The sequence below is a fragment of the Schistocerca americana genome, chromosome 6 (genome assembly GCF_021461395.2).
Source record: "Schistocerca americana isolate TAMUIC-IGC-003095 chromosome 6, iqSchAmer2.1, whole genome shotgun sequence".
In the NCBI taxonomy this organism is placed as follows: domain Eukaryota; kingdom Metazoa; phylum Arthropoda; class Insecta; order Orthoptera; family Acrididae; genus Schistocerca; species Schistocerca americana.
This window is the reverse complement of record NC_060124.1, coordinates 186,405,048-186,431,803: the sequence shown is the minus strand read 5'-3', so window position 1 is coordinate 186,431,803 and position 26,756 is coordinate 186,405,048. Positions and strand designations below refer to the sequence as shown.

At 39.6% G+C, this 26,756-nt stretch overlaps 1 protein-coding gene across 1 annotated transcript in view; it reads right to left on the bottom strand.

The window, feature by feature from the left end:
* LOC124619913 overlaps positions 1–26,756 on the bottom strand; it is a 264,971-nt gene that overhangs the window by 37,970 nt on the left and 200,245 nt on the right. Inside the window, exons 14-15 of the mRNA XM_047146549.1 lie at positions 26,311–26,561; positions 16,866–17,010 (exon numbers count right to left, since the gene is read on the bottom strand). Coding sequence (XP_047002505.1) covers positions 16,866–17,010; positions 26,311–26,561 — 396 coding nt within the window. The remainder of the gene's footprint in view (positions 1–16,865; positions 17,011–26,310; positions 26,562–26,756) is intronic.

Genomic DNA, 26,756 nt, shown 5'->3' with positions numbered 1-26,756 from the left:
TTCCTGCAGTAACTTTACTTGTTCTTGCCAACAGACACATTTCCCTTTTTATTTCACATGATACTTTATTTCCTCCTATAGTTTTTAGATGGTTGACCAATGGTCTTTCTGATTAGCTTATGAGGAAAGCTATTTTCAAATAAAGACACGAATTTATCATATAGCAGATAAAATTTTATGTCAGCACTTGTAAATGATTCTTAAAAAGTCTTTCCTGAAGTCATTAATTCTTCTCATTAATTTCCAGTGAGGAGTATCTATACTGTAAGGCACTATCTTATTTATCCTAAATGCTTGAGCACCATGATCTGAGAGACCATTTGTTACTGGAAACACAGATATTATCTTGCTTTGGACTTCATCAATGAAAACTTTGTCAAATAGAGTCCTTCTGTCTTGATCCATCTGTGTCAGAAAATTAATTACTGGGATCGAATTGCAGGATCTAAATATGGTTTCCAGATATTTTTTTCTATCAGAATCCTTAACAAAATCTACAATGAAATCACAGACTAATAACTGCTTGTTGCTGTTTGACAGACATCATAACATCCCCATGAAGATCTATATTTAGTTACAATTAAAAGAGAACTATTTTTCACTTATGCAGAATATGCTGTCACACATACAACTTTATAAATGGACATTTCTTCATTGTAATACAAGATAAATTAAAACTGTTATTTGCTTATACTTCCAAATAAGAGCCAGTGCAAGGCCACGAAAGGAGCAAGTTAGTGGTTGTAGTGAGTTGAAGTTGGTTGTCATGGAGGTTGTTGGTTGGTCAGGATGGTGAAGCAGTGGAGAAAGTTGTGAATAATTGAAATAATTAATTAATTAGGCTGTAAAAATTTATGTAAACAGTGACCTGCCTATAAGTTGTATGCAAAATACTAAAAATCTATGACTTTGCCCAACGATATGAAATAACTATTACCAACAATTGCTGAGAAAATTGTTTCTTTGTGTTAAGTATTAAGGAAAACTCTAGCAAAATGTAAATATAATTAAGATTAAAGGAGACCACACACCAAATAGCAGAGGTCAGTGAGGCACACACAAAAGAGGAAGATAAGTTTTCTAGCTTCCAGTACAAATCCTTTAGCTAGCAACTCAGATAGAGGTAGCAGTTGTGTAAGATATGAATGCAAGAGGGAGGAGTGGCAAGTACACCAGCTAGACCTGTGATACAAGGTTACAGTCCTGAGCTAGTGAGGTGCGACGCACAATGAAGGTGGCGTGGAGGTGTGGATTTGGAGGGGTAACAGGACATAGGGAGTGGGGAGTGTGTTCAGTAGAGATAGTGGAGACAGAGGGAAAGTGGAGGCTGATGCCGCGAGAAGTATGGGATCTGTTGCAAGGATAACTCCTATCTATGTAGTTCAGAGAAGCTTATGTTAGAAGAAAGAATCCAGAGTGCACACATTGTGAAGCAGCCATTGAACTCGTGCCGTTTTCAGTGGCATGTTGTGACATGGAATGGTGAACTTTGTTCTTGATCACAGTTTGCTGGTGTTCAGCTGGTTGGTAGTCATGTCCACATATAATGCTTTGCAGTGACTGTGACACAGCTGGTATTGACATGCCTGTTTTTACAGGCAGCCCTCTCTCTGAAGGCATAGGATAAGACTGGGAGAGGACTGGAGTAGGATGTGCTGATTGAGTGGATCGGGCAGGTCTCGCACCTGGGTCTTGCACTAGGATAGGATCCCTGTGGCAAGGGGCTGGGAGGGGGTGTGGCATAGTGATGGACCAGGAGGTTGTTTAGGTTGGGTGGGTGACAGAGTAAAACTTTAACAGGGGTCCCTATTTTGAGAATAACTATATCTTCACCCACAACTACTTTTCCTTTGAAAGGGAGGTACACAAACAAAACTGCAGCCCAGCCACAGCACTCGCATGGCACCCTTCTATCCCAAACTGTTAATGGTCCATGTAGAGGATACTTTCCGAGCCTCCCGAAACCTCAAATCCATTATCTGGTTTAGATTCACTGATAATATCTTCATGATCTTCACTCAAGAGTCAAGACACCCTATCCTCATTTCTCCACAATCTCAACACCTCCTCTCCCATTCCCCTCACATGGTACTCCTTAACCCAACCCTCCTTAACCCAACACCTCTTAACTCCTGGACGTTGGCCTCCATCTCTCTGATGGCTCCATCCACCCCTCTATACATATTACACCCAGTGACCACAAACAGTTCCCATATTGTGACAGCTGTCACCCTTCAAAACCGAAAAATGAAGGCCTTCACAGACAGGCAGTAGTCTACCCCCTGCCCCCCCCCCCCCTCCCAAAATATTCTGCAAACAGATTTCCTATACCATATCCTCACACATCCCTCACCCTCCTATCACCTCCAACAAGAAGCTGTAAAGGAGTGTAACCTCTTGTCACCCAGTATCACTCCAGACTGGAGCAGCTGAACCACATCCCTTGTCTGAGCTTTGATTATTTATCATCATGACCAGAAATGAGAGACACTCTACCCAAGTTTCTCCCAACCACTCCTAAAGTGATATCCCATTGTCCACCCAATTTACACAACACTGTAGTAGTTGGTGTTGGAGCTGCTCCTTTTTTTGATTGAAGCCAGCTGATAGGTACACCAGCTTAAAGGAAGTCCCTCTAACTAAGGGATCACCTTCAGAGGACATCATATTTCCAAGCAGAGAAGGAATTTGCATATTTCATCAAATTATAAGAGATATTAGAGATGAAGTTAGTGAACAGCTTATAGATGTTGACTCTGAAATTGTTGGTATGTTGGAGCACCACTTACATAATTTGACAATTCAGAGGCTTCCTTTACCAGAACACAGATTAGCTGGCTGTTTTTCAAGGAGTTCCTTGCGGGATGGGGGAGTGGCTATGTACATAAAAAAACACTATTCCATTTGAGTCCATAGACGTATCATGGCACTGCACTGAACAGATATTTGAATGTTGTGCAGGAGCAGTTGAATTTAGTGAAACTAAACTTCTAATTGTTGTTGTTTATAGGTCCCCTAACTCTTACTTTAGAGCATTTCTGCTCAAGCTAGAGAGGGTTCTTGATTCACTTTGCAGGAAGTACCAGAAATTAGTTATATGTGGAGACTTCAATATAAATTTTGTATGCGACGGTGGAAGATAAAGGATCTTGGTAGATCTCCTAAATTCATAAAATCTGATTCAGACTGTGGTTTTTCTCACTAGGGTGCAGGGGAACAGTAGCACAGCCATACACAATATTTTTATCCATTCTTCAGTACTAGATTGGCATTATGTTAGTAAAAGGGTGAATGGCCTTTCCGACCATGATGCACAAATTTTAACACTAAAAGGCTTTTGTATGCAAACAAATGTCACATATAATTACAAGCTGTGCAGGAAAGTTAATCCAACAGCAATAGAGAGTTTTTTAAACCTTGTCAAGGAACAAGAGTGGCAAGATGTTTAGGCTATAGTGCCGATAACATAGATGATTAATATAATGCTTTCCTTAACACATTTCTCATGCTCATTGAGAGTTGCTTCCCATTACAATGTTCTAAACGGGATACTAGCAGTAATAGGCAGCCCAGGTGGCTGATAGTGGGGTAAGGATATCATGTAGAACAATGCAGGAATTATATCAAAATGTTAGAAGTAGTCACAATCAAGGTACAGTAGCCCATTACAAACAGTATTGTAAGGTGCTTAAAAATGTTATTAGGAAGGCAAAGAGTATGTGGTATACAAACAGAATAGCTGATTCACAGGACAAAATTAAAATAATAAGGTCAGCTGGGAAGGAAGTGCATGGTCAGCAGCACAAGGTCGACAATATAAAGTCAGTTCATAGTAAAAATATTTATGTTACTTATAAATCAGATATATGTACAATATTTAACAAACATTTTCAGAGCATTGCTGGTGAATTAAATAAAAATTTAGTTTCTACAGGGAATCAAATAACTTTCCTGGCAAATGCCTTTCTGTGACTGATGTCTGAAATGCTCCTCTGTGATACAGACAAGGGGGAGATTGAGTCAATAATTAAATCACTGAAGACTAAGGACTCTCATGGTTATGACTGAGTGCCTAGCAGAATATTAAAGTACTGTGCCGCACATGTTAGACCTGTATTTAGCCATATTTGTAATTTTTCCTTTAGGAATGGTCAGTTTCCTGATCGATTAAAGTACTCGGTAGTAAAGCCAGTTTATAAAAAGGGAAAAAGGGCTAATGTAGATAATTTTAGACCTATTTCTATGCCATCGGTGTTTGCTAAAGTTATGCTATCAAACGTACAGTTTGGCTTTGAAGTCGTTTAGCAACTGAAAATGCTATGTTCTTTTTTCTCTGTGAGGTACTGGATGGGTTAAACAAAAGGTTTCAAACATTAGGCATATTTTATGCTTTAACTAAGGTGCTTGATTGTGTTGATCACAAAATATTGCTCTAGAAGTTGGACCATTACGTAATACGGGGAGCAGCTCACAAATGATTCACCTCTTACCTTAGTAACAGACGGCAAAAGGTCATTATTCAAAATGTTGACAATGGCTGTGAGGTGGGGTCTGAGTGGGGTACGATCAAGTGGGTGGTGCCCCAGAGATCAGTGTTGGGGCGACTCCTGTTCCATATTTACATAAATAATGTGCCCTCTAGTATTATGAGTAACTCTAAAATATTTCTGTTTTCTGATGACACTAGCTCGGTAGTAAAGGATGATGTGTGCAACATTGGGTCGGTTTCAAATAGTGCAATTCGTGACCTAGGTTCAGGGCTTGTAGAAAATAAACTAATGCTAAATCACAGTAAGACTCAGTTTTTACAGTTTCTAACACATAATTCAACAAAACCTGACATTTTAATTTCATGGAATGGGCATATGATTAGTGAAACTGAACAGTTCAAATTTCTAGGTGTTCAGATAGATAGTAAACTGTCATGGAAAGCCCACGTTCAGGATCTTGTTCAAAGATTTAATGCTGCCATTTTTACTACTCGAACGGTATCTGGAGTGAGTGATCGTTCTACACGAAAATTAGTCTACTTTTCTGATTTTCATTGGCTTATGTTGTATGGTATTATATTTTGGGGTAACTCTTCCTATTCTAAAAGGATATTTTTGGCTCAGAAATGGGCGGTTTAGGTAATAAGTTCACGAATCTCTTGTTGACCGCTTTTCACGAGTCTGGGTATTTTGACATCGGCTTCTCAATATATATATTCCTTACTGTCCTTTCTTGTAAACAATGTTAGCTTATTCCCAGGAATAAGCAGCTTTCACTCAGTTAATACTCAGCAGAAATCAAACTTGCATTTGGATTAGACTTCATTAACTCTTGTGCAGAAAGGTGTGTAGTAGCTGCAGCCATTTTCAATAAGCTACTACTCGAATTCAAAAATCTTAGCAGTAATCCACGTACTTCCAAATCGAAACTGAAGAGTTTCCTCACGGGTAACTCCTTCTATTCTGTTGAGGAGTTCCTTGAAAAATTAAGCTGATTCTTGTTGTATTGTTGATTGTGTTTCCTTAAACTTATGGACTAACTTTTTTGGGTTCATAAAGATTTTATTTTTATCTGTTATTATTTTTATGTTGTAATTTCATGTACTGGTACGTTCCATGAACTTGGGAGATTTGCTCCTCAATTTGGTCCTATGGAACTTGAGGCGTAAATAAAATAAATAAACCCCTATGCCACTCCCACTCCCGACCCCTCGACACAGGAGTCCTATCTCAGTGGAAGACCTAGGTGCAAGACCTGCCCAATCTACACACTCATCACATCTTACTCTAGCCCTATTACCAGCTTATCCTATCCCATCAGATGCAGGAACACCTGTGAAAGCAGCCATGTCATATACCAGCCATGCTACTATCACTGCACAGTATTTTATGCAGGCATGACCATCACAGCTATGCACCCGAATGAATGGCCCTCGCTACACTGTGGCGAACAACAAAGTTGAACGTTTAGTGGCAGAACACATCAATGAGCAGAACACAGTGGAGTTCAATGCCTGCTTCACAACATATGTAATCTGAGTCCTGTCCTCCAACACGAGGTATTCTAATCTACATGGATGGAAGTTATCCTTGCAACAGATACTTTTTCCCCCATAATCCTCCTCATCTCAACCTCGGCTAATCTACAGTTCCCACAGCCTCCACCCAACAGCTTTCCCTCCCTCTCTCCTGTCAGTCCCCCCCCCCCCTCCCCCCCAAATTCATGTCAGGTTCAACACCCACCACACCTCACCATTTCCTGTACCTGTGTGTCACTTCACTGGCCTAGGCCATGCACCTGCCACCACTTCCTCCCACATTCACACCTTACAGATTCTGCTCCCGCTCCCCCCCCCCCCCCCCCCCCCACGGAGCTCCAGCTACCTGTCCTCAGCCCCCCGCCCCCCCTCCTGCTCACTGTCTCTTTCTCTCTGCACCACCTGACAGTCCAGCCAGCACTATGTAGGTGCTCATTTTTGAGTTTGTGTGTGTGTGTGTGTGTGTGTGAGAGAGAGAGAGAGAGAGAGAGAGAGAGAGAGAGAGAGAGAGAGAGAGAGAGAGAAATTGGGTAATTGATTCCCCTAAGATAGGTTCTTAATACACAATATAGTGCAACAAACTCTATCCCTTAGAGTAAACTGCAATTAGGGCTAAATTTTGTATCTATTATTGTCAATATTGAGAATGGGAGCATTATACTTGCTGTAACCATTATCCCTGAACACAAGCCTCATATGCAGAAATTCAGACTGTAGACCAGGATGGCCATGGTGTGCCACACTTCATGCTGGCTCTGTGTGCGGGCCAAGGCTCAGCCTGTCATGGCTTTGTTCGTTCCTTCTCAGAAGTATCAGGTATAGCGCGAGATTTCACTTAGTTTGCAGTGTGGCACAACTCTCTTCAGTTCAGCAGAATTGTGGTCTTAGTCCTGTTTACCCTTCACAACTTGTTCATGTTATGAAGGATGTTCACAGGTCCAGTGGATGTTTGCACAGAAAGAGGCAGTCTCATGATCTGTCCTCGTGAGCCTTTAGAAATTATCAGGAACGACAGAAGAGAGGGGTGAGAATTCTCAATATATATATTATGCCGTTGCATAAGCAACAGGGACTGCAAATTAGCCATAAAATGATATTACAATACTATGCAGAAACAATTTAAAGATTTAACTGACTGTGAAGCAGCAAAAAATTACAACTATTGACAGACTGTGTGACGAAGCAAGCTGGGATAATTTTAATTGCCCTCTTGTTTTGTCATCTGCCTCCTTAAAATTCATTTTTTTCATTTTGGTTTAATTAACATTAACATATGTGAGTATAATCTGTATTTTCATAAAAGAGAAAAGTTGGCCCTTAGTTTTAAAGAATATAACACCAGATCTAATTTTGTGCTTAGTTTTATGTATGAAACTGATTTTCTAATTTATTTGGACTATTACCAGTTAGTATCTTTCATTACAGGGTGAAATCAATAATTGTTTCGTAACTTAAATTCTATTGTTGATATATAAACAAGTATAAATTCTGTAATAATTATAAACATTTTGAAGACAAAGTACTAGTAATTTTAAAGTATCTATTTAGCTCTATTCCAAAACATGTTAGCAAAACCAGCCCTTCATTAATTCCAAAGTCATTAACAGTTTTGTCAAAAGTATTGTTTGTGTAACTATATTTGTTAATTTCATGATTTAAACAAATAATTTGGTATAACCCTCGTAGTAGAAGAAACTGCTAAAAATAACCAATTTTTTAATGTTTTCAGTTAATTTCATGAATTAAGTTTTAATTGTAATTTCTGTACATTTAACTTTAAACAATGTGTAGTTTCAGCACCTATTACTGTGATGCTATATAAGGGTCCGATTTTTGGTCAGGAGAGAGTCAGTCCATGGCTGAGTTTCAGACAAGGAACCTGTGTTGGTTAGAACAACAACAATGATCGAATTAACAGTGAAATAAGTGTTACACCAATAGGCCGTGTGTAAAAACAATGACAGTGACTGTTTCCATACATACCTGATTATTCTTCAAGAACTGTGAAACTTTGTGGTTAGGTTTTACTGCTCGTGGATGTTCAACAAGAAACTACTGTAGCAGTATGTGGAGTTTCATCTGCAAACTATTAATGAGGCCTATGGAGCTTAAACAATAGTGCACTGGCCATACACATATAACTGTGTATCATTAGGGTGGGGAGGTGAACAGTGAAATCAAAGTACTGTGAAACACAACTGTGCACCTGTCAGCTACATCATTTAAAGTAATCAGTGTCAGAATCCACAACCCATTTTTCAGCCAGTGTAGCAACGCAATACGCAGACACCAAGGACAATCAACAAACGAAGAAAATAAAAAGCAGGTTGAACTGTCACAACTGGATTCACTTTTCCGTACATCAAGGTGCACTTTGTGCTCAATTTGCAAGGATGGAGCATGTGAAGAAATTGTTGGTACGAACAGTAAAACTTCTGAAGTCACAAGCATTATTTCACTGTCAGCTGCAACAGTTTTTATTGTTGGGTTGTTTGGAGGAAGAGACCAAACATCGAGTCATCGGTCTCATTGGATTAGGGAAGAGTGGGGGAAGGAAGTCGGCCGTGCCCTTTCAGAGGAACCATCCCGGCATTTGCCTGGAGCGATTTAGGGAAATCAGGGAAAACCTAAATCAGGATGGCTGGATGCGAGATTGAACTGTCGTCCTCCCAAATGTGAGTCCAGTGTGCTAACCACTGCGCCACCTCGCTCGGTGCAACAGTCTTTAATGGAATTGAACAAAGAGAATGGAGACTTCATATGTTACTGCAAAGTATGTTACTTAAAAGAAGGAACGTGGTTAGAACAAGTTTTCGATTTAAAAATTGCTATTATTGAATTTATAAAGGGAAAAGCAGTGCAGGAACAAAAATTAGAACATCTGGAATGAATTTCAGGCTTCATATTTTTAATTGGACTTGACAGCACACTGCCAAGGGTAAGACACTGCAAGGTGAGAAAAAAAACTTATTTGTAATTTTATGGGGATGCATTTACAAAGAAATCCACATTGTAAAAGGTAAAAATTCTGGCCAATACATTACAGTTCCCTAAACTCACTTGTGTTAAAGAAAGCATGAGGTTTGAAGAATTCATTGTGGCCATGAAAGAATCACAAGGATAGTTTTCTAAATGGTTTGAGAACATTGTCAATTTTACATCTGTTTTTTTATCTGTTTTCAAGTCTGTTTTTTATCTGTTTTGCAGTTAGAAGTGTCCCTGTGCATGTGCAGATGTAACTGATTGATATGCAATGTAATTCCCATTTTAAACACACATTCTTTTATGTTAAAACTGTGCAGGACACCTCCACTGGCTTCCTCAGATAGAGTTTCCACGTCTCCATAATGAGATTGTAAAATCACTATAAAATTTCAATCAGTGTGTGTGTGTGTGTGTGTGTGTGTGTGTGTGTGTGTGTGTGTGTAAGATCTTTTTCGATTATCAAACTAAATAAGTAATGATAATGAGACAACAAGAGTGTGAAAATCTGTGAAATTGCCTGCACCTTTCTGTAATGCTGACAGTTTGTACCAGATAATAATTGTCTTCAACATGCCAAAATAATTAAACAATACTGAAAATTTGTTTTGTTTGTGATCTATGTGGTTGAGAATAGTGAAATACGATACCAAGTTGTATGCAGTGAGAGAACACTGCCATTTAAAGGTGGCACATCTGCATTTTCCCCCTTCCCCCTCCTCACACCCAGACAGTTTTCCATGGTGACAGAGGAAATGTGCAGATGTGTCGAACGCTACAGCACTCATGCCATGGCGGGGCTCTCGAGGTGAATTCTCAATCAACTCTGCTGTAGATGGTCATCATCTGAAATCACTTTAGTTGTGTACCAATACATTCGAGTCTGCTTTTTTGTGTACAGGATGGAGAAATCTATTTTCAGTCACAAACTGGTTGGTGTAGGCCAGTTTCCTAAACGCTAAATGACCAAGGTGGCCATCTGCCTTCTGCTCAACTAACATATCGAAGCTTGTCATCCCTCTCCATTTTGATGGTTTGGTCACTCAGTGTATAGGGGACTAACCTATACTGGCCACTGTCTGAATGCAAACCGTTTTCACCATACTGTGCAGAGAAAAAGCAACCTTGGACACATTGCCACACATAGCTACAATGATTCTGATTATCGTTGTCTACAGTCTGAACTTCAGAATTTGACTCTCATGTTCAGGGAAAATAGCTACAGCAAGATAGACACTACTGTCTGGTGCCACCAATGAAGAATGCTAAGTAACTTAGTGAGGTTAAGCTGGCAGCATTCTTTTCATTCTGTGACATGAAAACCAGTACAACAGGTTGCATGCTCCACATATATGGATATTACAGCTGTTCTGACCTGCCTCCAACATCTGAGAAATGCAATGCCCTATTAAGGGCGACTTAAGTCATCAAGCGATCGATGTATGTGGCGTCCTCTGTGAATGTGGCAGAATGTACAGAGGCCTCATAACTCAAACTAACGCTACGTGTTGCACTGATCAAATGCACCACTTTAGACAAAAGAGCTCCAGCAGTCTTCCACAGCTGAATATTGCCTAGGGAACATACATAAACACAATTTGAACAAATGAGGGCCTCGGCACATTTGCTTTCATAAGAGAATCTTTTTATGAAGATGTAACCTGATATTAAATTGAATTGCAATAATTTTAACCAGGATAATGTGTACATATTAAATGGGATCACGGGTGGTGTTTAGACACTGATAGGAAACAAAGATGGATGCTTATCAACAATGTAAGGAAAAGTTGGATTGCTACTTACCATAAAGACAACACATTAATTTGCAGCATCTTTCAACCACAACCTTTGTCAGAAAACACACACACACACACACACACACACACACACACACACACACACACACACACAGAGAGAGAGAGAGAGAGAGAGAGAGAGAGAGAGAGAGAGAGAGAGAGAGAGATGTATATGATTTCTGATGATCGAGCTCACACACACAAGGCTGTCGGCTCCGGCAGCTTGGACCAGAATGCCAGTGTCACTTAATGGTGTCTGACTGCAACCTGTCATCCTTATCCTAAGTAGCAATCTATCTTTTCCTTACATTGCTGATACTCCATTCTGAAGTTTCCATTGTCTGAAAGGTGGATGCTTGACACTTTCAGAGACGTGGAGTGGCAGGTCCCAATGTAGCACTAGCTCCTCATACCATCTGACATTACTCGTTCCCACAGCACAGCTGCCAAAAGCTGCCTAGCTCGCATTCCTAGATGTGTATCATTTTGGCCCAATGGGAAACAGCTGCAAAAAGTTTGAGTATTTTATTCAACATGATACAGCTTGAAAACCATGAATATTTTATTCACATTATTGCTGACTGACTTCATAACAATATATAAAATAAAGGAAAGGCAACCACTAACTTACAGGTAGCTGATTTGTGGCCCACTGAAACATGAAGAGTAAAACACACATATCCACGCAGACAACCAAATGCACATGCCTGTGGCCATGGTGAAATTTCATGATAAGCTACACAGTGCCATAGTTTAGTTGACAAATGAAGCTGTGACCTGAGAAGAGGTTACTGACCACGTAGTGAAGTGCCAGTTACCTTTCAAAAGCTTTGAAGATGATAAACCATATGCATTGACTACTGTACATTACCTCCTATATTGTTGCATGCGTGTCATATCTTCCTGAGAATTTCAACTGTAAGATGACTGATCAATTGATTTTTTTTTATTATTTATACAAACAAATAAAAACTACACAGTCATGGGCACAGAGTCAGCAAAAAGGAAAAAGTGAAAACTACCCTCCTCTAGCCAGGAGTTGACAATGACCATAGTGCCACATCAGTCAGATCGCCGGCATTGGTAGCTGTGGGATAGAGAGCATATTCAACACAAAGCGTTCCAAATGGTGCCAACATGTAATCAGTCAGTTAACTTTTCATGTGCTGCCATTCACCAACAATTGCTGCCACCAGAAATGGAGACAAAACAACTCCAATATCTGATGTTGCCCTGGCTGAATGAGAAGTTTTGATTAGCCTTGAAAATTTTGGAACAACTGCTCAACCACTACATAAATGTGGATAAATGCTGCTCCTTGTTGAATTCCAGCCACTCTGTGTCCAGTCTTTATCACTATCCAATCTATCATGAATGTGTACACTGTAAATTATGTATTAACTGTGGTTCGCAGTCTTAAATCTTCTAGGTAATAGTTTTATATAGAATCATGGATACATTTTGAAATGGACATAAGTCAGCACTAGACGACAGTGAAGCATAAAAAGTGCACGGAAGAGCATGATTATGAAGGTGAAACCAAGAAAATATTCTCAAGAATACTTAAATTTTCAGTTTACCAGCATTGAAGTATATAAAGAAAAAGACCCCTGTACATCATCTGCTCAAAACTTTTGAAACCAGAGAGTGAGAAACCTATTCAACTTAAATGACGCTTGGAAAAGCTTCACAATGAGTACACTAACCCACCCCAAATAATCATCGAACTGAAATCAAAACCATTTGGAAGGCTTTATTTATTTATTTATTAAGGAAAAAAGAGTTTTGTCTGTAATGAAAGTGCTTTATTTGCCTCTTACAATTTCTCATATAAAATAGCCAGGTGCAAAAAGTCTCACATCAATGGTAAAAAGCCTGTTTTGTCAGCTGCAATCAAGACCGTAGAAACTATGTTTGGAGATAACTTCACCAAACAACAGTAGTCCATACCTCTACTAAATGGTACTGTTGCCCATATATGATACAGCTGAAGATGTACAGCTTCAGCTTTTCAGGACGTTGCATGACAAACTGTTTTCAATTCAGCTTGATGAATCAACAGATAGCAATAAATCGAACAATGGAAAATACAGGATGGAATGTAACAATATTATGGGCAGGAAAATTGCTACTCACCATATACAGGAGATGCTGAGTCGCAGATAGGCAAAACAATAAGAGTCTTTTTGTTGTGCCTATCTGCAACTCAGCATCCCTGCTATATGGCGAGTAGCAACTTTCCTTCTCATAATATTGTCAGATAGCAATAATGACACTTATTGCCTTTGTCAGATTTTGTGATGGTATGTCAGCTGTACAGGAACTACTTTTCTGTAAACCAATGGAACTGAAAGCAGCAGCAATAACAAAATTCACTATCTTCAATGATTTTCTACACCAGGCAAACACAGAATGGAAAAATTGCATCAGAACAGGTACCAATGAAGCACATTCAATGTATGGAATATTCCACAGTATACAAACACTTGTAAAGCAAAAGTTTCTACAGTGTGTCTGGACCGGTCTGAAAACATTGCATGCGCTGACAGTTGCAGCTGTAGTACATGATATAAATACAAAAGCCCTAAAATCAAGATTTTTTTCTGCACTTTGTACAGACATGGGTGAAATACATTGAGTGTTATTATTTTATTGTGATGCAAGATGGTTATCATGTGGGAAATTTTTTCTATGTCTTTACAAATTATGAAATGAAATCACCGCATTTCTAGAAGAGGAAAACTGATCGAAAGCCAAGAAGTTTTGAGACAGTTTATTTGTGATGAAACTGAGCTACTTGTTCAACATATTTGAGGAAATAAATACCTTGAATCATCAACTCCAAGTAGCAAACACACATATTTGTAGAAAATTAGAATTGTGGAGCCGAAATTTAAACCAAAAAAAAAATCTGAAAATGTCTGCCAATAAAAACTGTTTTTGTAGCCATTGAAAAATCATTTAAACATGGTGAGGAAAAAAAAATTAAAATGTATTTTCCCGCTGATGAAAAATTGGTAGGAAGTTACAAGTAGGTTATGAATCCATTTCAAACTACTCCCGAAGATATCTCAACTGTTAAAAAAGAAACATTCATAGACTTTATGGGAAGTGACGAAATCGGAAGACAGTTTTGTAACAAATCATATTTGAATTTTGGACACAGATGGATGATGAGTTTTCTGCACTGAAAACACAAGCACTTTGTATACAATTACCATTTGAACATCTTACTTTCGCAAAACTGGATTTTATGCATGAGCTGCTTTGAAGACAAAATATATATCTCAATTAACATAAAAAACAAACTCAAGACTGTCTATTTCTAATATTAAAACCTCCTCTGCAAATTTTTGTTCTGCAAGGCAGAGCCAAGTGAGTCACCAATAATTACTTAAGTTGTTTTTTAATTTAGTTCCGAAACGTTGATTATTAAATGATTTGTGCAGTACTGATGAAGTTTTATGTATAAGTGCATTACATCAGTGTAAAAGTAAATTGTAGTATTTCATTGCGTCAAAAAGTATTTTGCTTTGCTTTCCTTTCAGAAAATTAATCAGCATTTTAATTCTTTTTTTCCAACAAGCTTGTGCCCCACTCTAGTGTTATTGCAGCCCCAACAGAGGCATGTCGTACAGGTTGAGGCTGGCTGCTTCACATGTATATATGTATGTATGTATGTATGTACAGACTATTTTCAAGCAAATAATGTTGGGACATGAAATAACATGTCCAAGTTTTCCCCTGCTACTCTTTCTAACAATAATTGAACTTACAAGTATGGGCTGTGTTTGACTTCAGATAAGTATAAGGAAATGGGTAGATTGCTCACCATAAAGATGACACACTGAATTATAGTAAACACGCACAATGAAAAGCCTGTTACACATTTGGGTTTTGGCCAAAGTCTTCTTTAGAAAAGAAAACACACACACACATTCACACACGCAAGCATACCTCACGCACATATGATTGCCACCTCCCGCAGATCAGACTGGAATGCAACTGTCATGTAGAACAGAAGCATCAAAGTATCAATCTGGAGGGAACAAGGAAGGTATAGCAGGATACAGCTGGGGGGAGAGACGAACACTGTCTGGGAAACAGTGCAGGGAGTAGACTGCCAACAGGCATAGCAGCAGGCTACTGCTACTGTAGGGAAGGGAGGAGTGGGTCGAGGGGGATGGGAGGGGGGGGGGGGGGGCGAAAAAGGACAGAGGAAGTGGAAACTGTTGGGTGGAGGGTGTGAGGACAGTAAGTTACTGTACGTTGAGACTGGAGTACTTTCGGGAATGCAGTATGCGTTGTGAGGACAACTCCCATCTGTACAGTTCAGAAAAGCTGGTGGTGGAGGGGAGGATCCAGGTGTCCCAGGTAGTGAAGCAGCCATTGAAATCACACTAGTCATGTTCAGCTGCATGTTGTGCCACAGGGTGGTCCACTTTGCTCTCAGTCACCGTTTGGCAGTGGCCATTCATCCTGGTGGACAGTTGGTTGGCAGTAATACGAATATAAAAAGCTATGCAGTGATTGCAGCAGAGCTGGTAAAGGACATGGCTGCTTTCACAGGTAGCCTGGCTTCTGATGGGGTAGGCTAAGCCTGTGACGGGACGAGAGTAGGAAGTGCTGGGTGGGTGGCCTGAGCAGGTCTTGCACCTAGGTCTTTGACAAGGCTATGATCCCCGTGGCAAACAGTTCAGACTGGGAGTGGCGTAGCAATGGACTAGGATGTTGTGGAGGTTGGGCGAGTGGCGGAACACCACTTTAGGAGGGGTGGGAAGGATTACAGTTAGGAATCCATTATTTCAGGATATGATGATACATTATCAAAGCTCCAAAGGAGACCTGTTCCAGATCAGGGAGGTATTGGGTGACAAAGAGGGCACTCCTTTGCAGCAGCTTCCTGGGCACAGTTGGAGGATTTGGGTTGTCTGGGGAAAGGGCACGGGAAATCTTTATGCGAATTAGGTCTGGGGGATAGTGCCTGTATCTGAAGTCCTCGGTAAGACCTTCAGCATACTGGGTGGGGGAGTTCCTGTCCCTGCAAATATGCTGTCCCCTGGAAGGGCTGATAGCTGTCAAAATGCATGTACTCAATGGTGGTTGGTGGGTTTAATGTGGGCAGAGGTTAGATGGAGCCATCAGAGAGGAGGATGTCAATGTCCAGGAATGTGGCATGCTGGGTTGAGGAGGACCAGCTGAAGCAGATGGGACAGAAGGTGTTGAGGTTGTGGAGGAATGAGGGAGGAGGACTAAGTGAAGTGGACGGGAGAGAAGATGTTGAAGTCTCTTGGACCTTAGTGCAGATCTAGAAGATATCATCAATGAACCTGAACCAAGTTAGGAGTTTGGGATTTTGGGAGGCTAGGAAGGTATCCTCTAGACTGCCCAAAAACAGGTCGGCATAGAAGGCTGCACTGCCCACTCTGCTTCATTTATTATACTTGTCACCTGTGCCCTCTTCATTTGTGCTAGTGAAGAGCTTCACTTTCATATTACACAACCACAAACATGTCTTGCACCGTCATTTTAGTTACAGATAATTATCTAATAATGCTACTAAAAAGGTTTTACTAGCAAGAGGTAGATGACAAAAATAGTTGGCAGAAATGCTAGCCTTAGATAAAAAGGAATCATTCAGTCATTGACCAACAGGGAACAAAGGGTTGGAAGAAATGAGACTACTCAGGAGCTACATTTGAAAAGGTGTCTACTATCAATATCAAAGAAAATAGACGATAATGGGATTTGAGGAAATGAACAATGTAATACAAATAACAAATGAGAACTGAACACATAAGTAGATGGAAGGCAGTCAATATGTCAGAGATTTGAATAGAGAGACTGAAAATGAAAGAAAGGGCGAGGCAAATCTGAGCAGTAACTGAAAAATTAAAAGATGGAGCAAATAGTGGAAAGACGGCAGTGAAGATAGAGCAAATAGTGGAGAGGCAGCAGAGACGTTTGAAAAGACAAGAGAAGCTACGAAAATAACAAATACTCATTTTGCAATAGGCATCTACAAGCTATGTGATAATCTATGTGCAATGTTGCCGTACCTGCAATACTCTTTACATGTGTCAGAAAATTGGGTACAAACTTCAGTGGCCCACGGGTAATTATCTGCTGAGCTGTCGACACTGTCGTCTGGTTCACAAGTGGCTGGGATCTTGGCTTTGAGCAATGCTGTGTTCTGTTGACACACTGAAATGACATGTCAATATGATGAGTTGTATAATTTACCTGAAAGTTGTTTCCAATAAAGGGAAGATACACTTTAATTATTAATGTATACCTATTATTCTGAGCATCTGCATAACAACAACAATAGTCCACTATACTACAAAGCTTATGCAAAATTTCCTGTGAAAGCATTTACTATGAGAACATTTTACTGAAGAACATTTTGACCAAGTACTCCTCAAGCATTGTCAAATGGTAACTGACTTTTGTACAGTTGCTGGCCTCATCCCTGTACATCCACTGTACCAGCTGTGACATCACTGGTCCTCAGTCCAATGCCATTTTATTCACTGTTCTCATCCTGCATCTGCAATGTCTACTTTAAACCCGTGATCATCAAGTTTCATTACATACTCAACTGCAAATGACTGTCATTATTCAGAAAATATAGTGTAACTGGATAGATAAAAAAATCTACTCACAAAGTGGCAGCTGGAGAAAACATGTACAAAGGTATTGGAATTTGCAAGCTTTGGGAGCCATTGGCTCCTTCTTCTGGTGGAAGGGTTGAAGGTAAATGAAGAGCGGTAAAGGAAAATGACTGACAACCTTTAGGAAGTGGAGAAAGTTTGGAAAAGTTATCCAGAACCCTCAGTCAGGGGAGACATAACTGGAGGGGATGAGAAGGGAAGTCTGATTGTTGGGAACTGTACCAAACAAGATTTGAAAACCTGAGGGCTTAAAGGTGGAAGATAGGGTAATATTCAAGGCAGAGATTAGTGAGAAAACATTGTTGTAATGCCAGTTCCTACCTGCGAAGTTCTGAGGGAAGGGAACTGGTGCTACACTATGTCCTTTGTTCTCACCACACACCTGGCCTTAATTTATGTAATGTCTTCGGTTTCAGATTTTCTTCTCAGTAACTATTCCTTTCTTCACCCCCTTTTGGTTTTGTACATCTTTTATTTTTTTGACACATTTATTTCCCCCACCCAACCTCTACCACATACAATGCACTTAGCTTTCCACTCTTATTAACTCATTTTGTTAGTAATCTCTGTCTTGTCTAGCACCCTATCTTCCATCTTTCAGCTCTTAGGTTTTCAAATCTCATCTGGTGCATTCCCCAACAATCAATCTTTCCTTCTCATTATATCCAGTAAGTCTCACATGAACTAGGGTTCTGGGCAACTTTTCCTCATTTCCTAAATCTCACCAGTCCTTTTCCTTCACCCCTCTTCTTTCCCTTCAACACCCCCACCAGAAGAAGAAGCCACTGACCCTCAAATCATGCAAATTGCAATATCATTATACGTGTTTTCTTCTGCTGCCACTTGGTGAGTATATGTTTTTATCCATCCAATTATATTATACTTCAAAAATTGATTATTTTCATTTATGCCTTAGTTCAGTACATCATTAGATTTTTTTATCTCTATAGCTTCTTTTTTTACACTATCCCAAAAACATTTAGCCATCTTGACAATCATCAAATGCAATTTTTTGCCCATTTTCTGAAGCACATTCAGCTTTTACTGATTTTTCTGAATAGCACAGTAGCAGACTCCTGTCACATTCAGCCTGGTGTCGTTCTATCTTGTGCACAGTCTGCTTGATGTAACACTGTGCACACTCACATTGTATTTTGTAAATGACAGGAACTCTGAGGTCTATAATATCTTTCACAGGCCACATGAATTTGCATAATTTGTCTATAGGCCTTGATGTTCTGTCTATTCTGGAGCCTTTAATATTCCCTGTCGCTTAACCACTGAATGACTGAATGGCAATAAATACAATTTTTTTACTTCTCCATGTGCCAATGTTTCACTTGCAGATACATAGTGAAATTGTTTGATATATTTGATGGTTATTGTCGAAATTCCCACAGAAGACTCATAGATTGTTCACTTCCTGTGGTTTATTTCTGGCATCAGAGGCAGTTTCTGCTTGATGAATCAAGCTCCTTAGAACAGTCCATAGCTGGATCGTATGTTGGGGGTATTGGTTAAGAGCTTGTAGATATTGAATCACGTAACTGGGTTTCTTGTACACACTTTGGCTGAGACACCCATTGGGTTTTTGGCAGATGAGGACATCAAAGAAGGACAATGAAACACCCCCGTTTTCTCCTTTATTGGGTTTTGTGTGATTACCAAAGATGCCAAACAATTAATTATTATAATTATATGACCGTGTACTTAATGGATGAAAGGCTATCGGTTTTTCTGCTGTGGTTTCGGGGGTTTTTCAACCGAGTGCAGCTGTTCAGAGAAAGAATAGTTAATGATTGAAAGTTTGTCTATTATTAAAGACCATAAAGGTTGCGATGCACAAACTGATATGTATTTTCTACTAATACACAAATTCTGAGGCAGTTGCTACCTTCACCTTACACGTCTAATTACGGTTATATCTTTTATTGGTTGCTGAATTTAAGTACTTCATCACACGCAATGATGATGGTTAACATTCACAACAATCCTCACTGCAATCCATGGTTATTGCTGGTCGACACAGTTGGCGCTAAACATGTAATTCAGCACTAATCACTTTTGGTTTAATATCACTCGTGAATCGGTATCGATGAGGGTCAACCCCACGACGATCAGGGGGACGCGCTCATTTGTCATACTCCAGTGAATTTACCGTTTACTAGTCACTCGACCATCATTCTTGCCCGTCTCTCCAGTACTACTGCTCACTTGACACTAGTCTCACTGCCTCCTGCAGTGCTCGACAATCGACTCCTGTCTGCTAGCGACCTGGGTGTCTGATACTAGCATCTATGTTCGTGGGATCACGGATCCCTTACAAGGCACTGTATTTTTATCATGAATTTGATGTGGTATAGATGCTACTGAGGAACTGCATGGACTCTTCGAATTTTGATGTTGGCCTGGTTGTACACTAAAAGTGTCATCAACATACCAGCAAAACATACTTTGTTTCACAGGAGCTGTGTTGAGGGTGTGGTGGTATCCGGTGGTACCCTCAAAGTTTTAAATGAATAGTTTTGTTATGGTCAGATCTAACTGGCTTCCCATGACAACACTCTCTTTCTGATCAAAATTCTCTTTGCCATTGGTAGTAAGTGAAAATGGACAGTAAACAATATTCATCATCAAGAGTTTCTGAGAAAACATAATAAAAGAAAATACAGAGATCAAAATATCTAACAACACTCTCAAAGAAGCTGGTGCCATGCAGGAGAGTATAGCTTGGGACCTGACTCTTCCAAGATTAAATTGGGCACAGCATACTATAGACTGATTAGAATTACTTGATAGTTGAAGGTGTCAGACTGTTCACCATTGCCAAACTGTCACAATAACTGTCAGTTCACTATCAATTCCTTGCCTGGCTTTTTTTTCTTTTTGTGATTGGATCCCAAATCTTGGATCTGGCCCTTTTATTTTGCATTTAACCACACATGATAAAGACACCCAAAACAACACACAAAAAATGATGGTAACAAAATAATGCACATTTCGTACATACCACTAGCCAAAGAGTACTGGATTCTTTCACACAAGACGCAATTTGGATTCACATATTCAATTATCATTATCACAGAGATTGGCTTACAGTAGGTACATCTGATGTGACATAGCACGAAAGCGAACTTTTTCTACACAGTGAATGATCGTTCCAACTGGTTCTAGATATAAATAAATATTATAACAATATAATATACCTAAAAACAAAGATGATGTGACTTACCAAACGAAAGCGCTGGCACGTCAATAGACACACAAACAAACACAAACATACACACAAAATTCAAGCTTTCGCAACAAACTGTTGCCTCATCAGGAAAGAGGGAAGGCGAGGGAAAGACGAAAGGATGTGGGTTTTAAGGGAGAGGGTAAGGAGTCATTCCAATCCCGGGAGCGGAAAGACTTACCTTAGGGGGAAAAAGGGCAGGTATACACTCGCACACACACTCATATCCATTCGCACATACACAGACACAAGCAGACATTTATAACAATATAATCCGCAGGTCTTCCGTAGTGCAGAAGGAAAGTTACATTTAGAGACTCAGACGACTGTGTGTACAAATCCCATCAGGTGGGGAAATATTTTTATTTTTAAATCTTTATCAAAACGACTGTGATTATTATTATTTTCAATTAATTGGTCTCAATTTAATTTTTTATTTTTAATCTTTTGTCACATCATTTTTATCATCATACTGACTTTTTTATTTGGTCCTATTTTCTTCTTATCACTCTTTTTTCATCTGGAATCTGCCTTTCTCGTCTATAATCTGTAAATGAGTTCCAACCTGGACCGCTCATCATTTGGTATAAAGTCAGCTCGTGGACCAAAAGCAAGGTGTTACAGTTCACTTTTGGCACTGAAACTGAATTTTTTCTGTCTTGGGTTTGCTCATACTGTCAGCATTAATTGCCATGAACAAAGAGAGTGTGATTAACAGTTCTGCCGCAGGTTGCTGACGGCCATTTTCTTATATACATTGCACATTAAGAGGTTGTGGTTAGGTTAGGATAAAAGTGTAAGTTCAGGGCTACAAAATGCGTTATATGCCACAGTTCTGTCATTGGTCATTTAAAATCAGCTGTGGACAGAGCATCTAGCACTCAATCCCATACCTGATGGCAGCAGCTCCCTCCGTGTTACATGAACAACATTTCAGCACTTCGGAATTGATCCACCATATTTGCGTGTCGTCTTTAACACTTAGGCGCCGATGCCCGTAAAAATACGGGCGTGTGCGACCTGCCCATAAGTCCGGCGCCCGTAATTTTATGGGCGTGTCTTCTCGTTCTTCCTCTTCTTTCCTTTGTGTGTTCTCACGATTCCCGCTTGTCTGGGAGGCGCTGCATGGACTTAAGTTCGAGTACTGGTCACTAGATAGTGCAGGCATGCTGTGGAAGGGTGTGCTTCCCTTTTTATTTGTTGGGTTTTGTAAGCAGCGATTTTGTCCCGCGCGGTCTCAGTAGCGTCGACATGGCGAAACGTGGCTTGACGGACGAAGAAATTGCTCATGAGTTATATCGTGATTTAGAAGAAATTGACATTGATTTGTCAGAGGAAGATACTGTAGATGACTCTGATGATAATGATGTGGACTATGTTCAAGAAGAAGTTTCTGGCAGTTCAGGTAAAGAATTCTGACAACAAAACATCTATAATTTTTGTTCAGATTTTCACTGAAAAACTCTCAGTACGTAATTATGATTTTATTTGCAAATACTAATCTTCTGATAGACTCAGAAGAGTAGAGAAGGTGTCCAAGCACTTCAGCAGCAAGTAATCCTGTCGATATTGTGCCTGAAGAACGAGCGAGACTAACGGCGAGGGGGTAGCCGAGACGTGTGCGCCACACCGATTCTGAGGAAGGTTGGACGACTACTGATTGTGCACCAGATATCGATCTATTCTCAGGACAATTTGGAATATGCAATGTTGTCAGTTTAGACCAGAATAGTGCACCTCTAGAATTTTTTTCATATTTCCTGACAGACAGTATGATGAAATATATAAAGGAACAAACTAATCTGTATGCTCAACAATGCATCAGAAAATTACGAAGCACAAATTCCCTTTGACCCACCTGCTCATTATCAAAGTGGAAAGGAGTTACACTTATGGAAATAAGGAAGTTTCTGGCAAAGTGTGGCGAAAAGACAGAAGCTACCAGTGTAGTGAATGTAAAGTAGCATTGTGCAAAATTCCGCACTTCAAAATTTACCACACAAAGAGCAAAATTGCATCCTAAAATAGTTACAGGAGGTTACTGTAGATGAGACATACTGTATCAATCATAATTACAATTTTTGTGTAAAATAAAAAAAAAATTCCTTCTAGAAAATACAGTGAATATACCTTTGACCAATTTTTCCTTTTTTAAAAAACAATGTTATAATAATAACGCTTGTCAAAAGTATGTATTAATTCAAGAGAAAGGTATTATATATGGTTTTAAACAAGAAAGTCTAGGTTTTTCAATAAGAGTAATTTTATTGCTATAACTGAAACCTTCCATGAGTTGTAGTAGTTTACAATACGTTAAAATCAGCCAGTCTTTATGGTAGACATCCGCGCGCAATGGCTCAGGACCCAAAGTGTTAACCGAGCGGTAGCCAATACAGCAACACTGCAATGCCAAGTGGCAGACGTCAACTATCAAGTAATTTTAAATGGACTATACCATGGCACTGGACTGAGGACCAGTGATGTCACAGCTGGTATCACAGAAATATAATGATGAAACCATTCACCACACGGCAGTCAATGATCATCTGACAAATACTGAGGAATACTCAATCAAAAACAACCACAAGGATGTATAACCATTTGATGCAACTGGAAGCCCAAGGTGATTTTCTTTGGCCACCCTGCTATGAAAATGTGCATTCATCCACCATATGACAGTATTGTATATTGTATATGGCAACAAGCAGAGGAGCATCAGGAGTCAGCTGCTTTATGACTGTGACTGTTCTGCAAATTATTCACAAGTGATGCCGTGGTGTGTCCCTGTGACTGGCATACACTCTTAAGGTTGGTGCATAAGTACATAGTGTTTTTGTTCTACATGTTGGTATTCTGGTTGCTATGGGTTTATTTATTGATTGTCATTTTTTATTTGTAGTTCACTGTTGCTATTTGAGTTTACATATTACCATTTTGTTATTTGGAGAGAGTGAGTGGAGCTGTGGACACTAGAAAATGGAGTGCTAAGTGGAGAAATCACAACATTTCCATCATATTCTTCTGTTCAAGTTCAGTATAAAGGTGACAGGAGTGGAGGCAGCCAGAAACACTAGCACCATATATGGACTTAAAGCCACTGAATACAGCACAGCAAGAAAACGGTGCCGGCCGGAGTGGCCGAGCGGTTCTAGGCGCTACAGTCTGGAACCAGGCGACCGCTATGTTCGCATGTTCGAATCCTACCTCGGGCATCGATGTGTGTGATGTCCTTAGGTTAGTTAGGTTTAAGGAATTCTAAGTTCTAGGGGACTGATGACCTCAGAAGTTAAGTTCCATAGTGCTCAGAGCCATTTGAACCATTTGAAGAAAACGGTTTTCTCATTTTAAGCAAAATCGTTTTGACATTAGTGGCTCTCCACAGTCAGAAAAACCATGGGGGTTTGGAGAAGATTGTTTAAATGCATTAATCCTCAATGATCCAAAAATGTGATAAACTGTGATCATTATACCACTGTGTGACATTTGCATGCAACTGAGTGTATAGGTACCAAATGTCTATGCCAAAATCACAAAAAACAGTGGGTGGCAGCATGTGCAGTTCTACTTGTTGCTCGTCAGCAATTGCTTGTGAAGAGCACCAACCATTCCTATATCGTATTGTTACTGGTGGCGAGAAATGGTGTCTTTATGCTAACATAAAGAAGCGAAAGGAATGGCTGAGCCCGAGCAAAGCAGCATAAGCCCATAGAAAGACCTGTGCATATCCACAAAAGATAACATTATACATCTGGTGGAACAGCGAAGGGACTACAAACTGCTACCCTGAGGTGTGACCATCACTACTGCAAGTGTCAACAACTGAGACGCCTTGCAGATGCAATCCAAGAACAATGACCAGGAAGACTGTGTGAAGTGACGCTACTCCACTATAATGCCTCCTCGGATTCTGCAAGACTGACAAAAAGCACTATAGAGGAACTGGGTTGGGAAGTCATTCCGCGCCCACCTTATTCACCCTATGTCACACCCTCAGATTTTCACCTTTTCTCCTCTCTATTGAACAACCTTCAAGGAACTTCCTTTATGGATGAAAACGTGCTCCAAACACAGCTTGACGAGTTCCTCACCTCAAAACTGTGCGATTTCTAGAGTAGGGGAATTGAAAACTTGCTCCAGCATTGGCAGACTGTTGTAAATAGTGAAGGAGAAAATATTGCTGATGACTGAAGTCTCTGTTATGCATATGTGTTATGTTTATTAAACTTGTGGAAAAATACTATGAACTTATCCACCACCCCAATAAGATACAACACTTGCCTTAAGTGCAGCTTTTCTATATTTATGGAGCAGCTGTAAAATGGCTGGAGAAATGTCACTTATACAAATATGTAACACTTAACTCTAGTCAACATCACAACTTATATATCTCACTGCTGATGAGTGAACAAATTTGCCCAATGCTTATTGATATGTTGTGGAACAACTATTAACTGAAACTTATATTCTAACAACTAACTACACTTTCGTACTAAGTAGTGTTTCTCATACTTCAGTGTTTGTAATATCTGTACCTATATAATCTTGTCAGCTCTTAACTTTGGCAAACTCTAATAGTGTTTTCCATTATTCATTTTCCTCACTGGTCACACAAAAACTCTCTCCATAAGTACTCTATCATCTCTTTAGAATACCTGTGTGCAATCAACACTTCTCTCTTTGAATAAAAACTCTTTCTCAGTAGTGACTGATAGTTTATGGAATGGTCACTAAATTTTAATTAACATCTCTAAGAAATAAAGTTACATAATTGATATTTTGTTTGTTTTCTGGTACATTTCTGTACACAATGAAATCCCTGTGCCGCAGCAGCACAGCATGCTGCCAGGGGAGACACAACAAGACAAAATGCCACGGCCCGTCTCCACTTTATCGATGGGCAGCGGGCAGCGCTTTACTCCAATTCTCCTGTCAGCATACTACAGCACTGTGGCACAGGGATTTCAATGCTTACCAGGGATGCAGACATGTACCTGGAAACAAACAAAAAATCAGTTATATAACTTTATTTCTTAGAGATGTTAATCAAGACATATGACTACACTTCATGCTACTGACCGCACTTGTGAAATAAAGACTATCTGTGACCAAACAGTCCATATAATTAGCTGTTGCCCATGACTATGATTAGTGAAGGTTTTTCTCCAGCATACACTGTACATCTTATCACTGGCTTCAAAAATAAATTCTACAGTCAATCGTCTTTTTGCCAATACAATTTAAAACACTGTTGCAATTTAGTCCAACTTGCCTGTTACTTCATTTTCGTTATTATTTATTCAATAGCTGCCTTTCATTGTTTGTTATTATTTTTAAAATGATACATTGTTATTCAAATGAATGAAAGAAATTATCTTGGTTATGGAGAAATCAGAAATGACTTAGCAGATGCATAACAGCTAAATAACACAGCTCTTTCATCATTGTAACATCAAATAATGCATAAATAGTTTAGTAACACATGAAAAAAGCATTTGATCATTAGTAATACTCTGAAATTGATGTATTTCTCTAAGTTGATAGTAAACATTGTACGGTTTAACAATGCATATTACAAAAATATCCTCGTACACTCACCAATGCCAAGTTTCCTTTGGTAAGGGACTCCAAATAGGTGCACATACCAATACGACAGTGCATATACACAACACCCACTTCTACATATTCAGGGCTTGTTTTAAAACTGAAGCTTCCATGCTGCTGCAGTAAGCTGACTGATGAGTCAACAGGGCACGCATTACGAAGAAGAAACTTCTGTATTTTGCTTTTCGGATCAGAAGAATTTGTCAGCCAACAGTTCTCAGTAACCAGCTGAACTTTGGTCCCACCTGGAAAATAGAGACATGTAGACTGCTTCCAACTTCATTGAAACGTAACAACAAACGAAGGTTTTTTACACACACACACACACACACACACACACACACACAGAGAGAGAGAGAGAGAGAGAGAGAGAGAGAGAGAGAGAGAGACCAGAAAGGAGGGGGGGCGGATATCAAAGCCCTGAATTATCAATAAATATC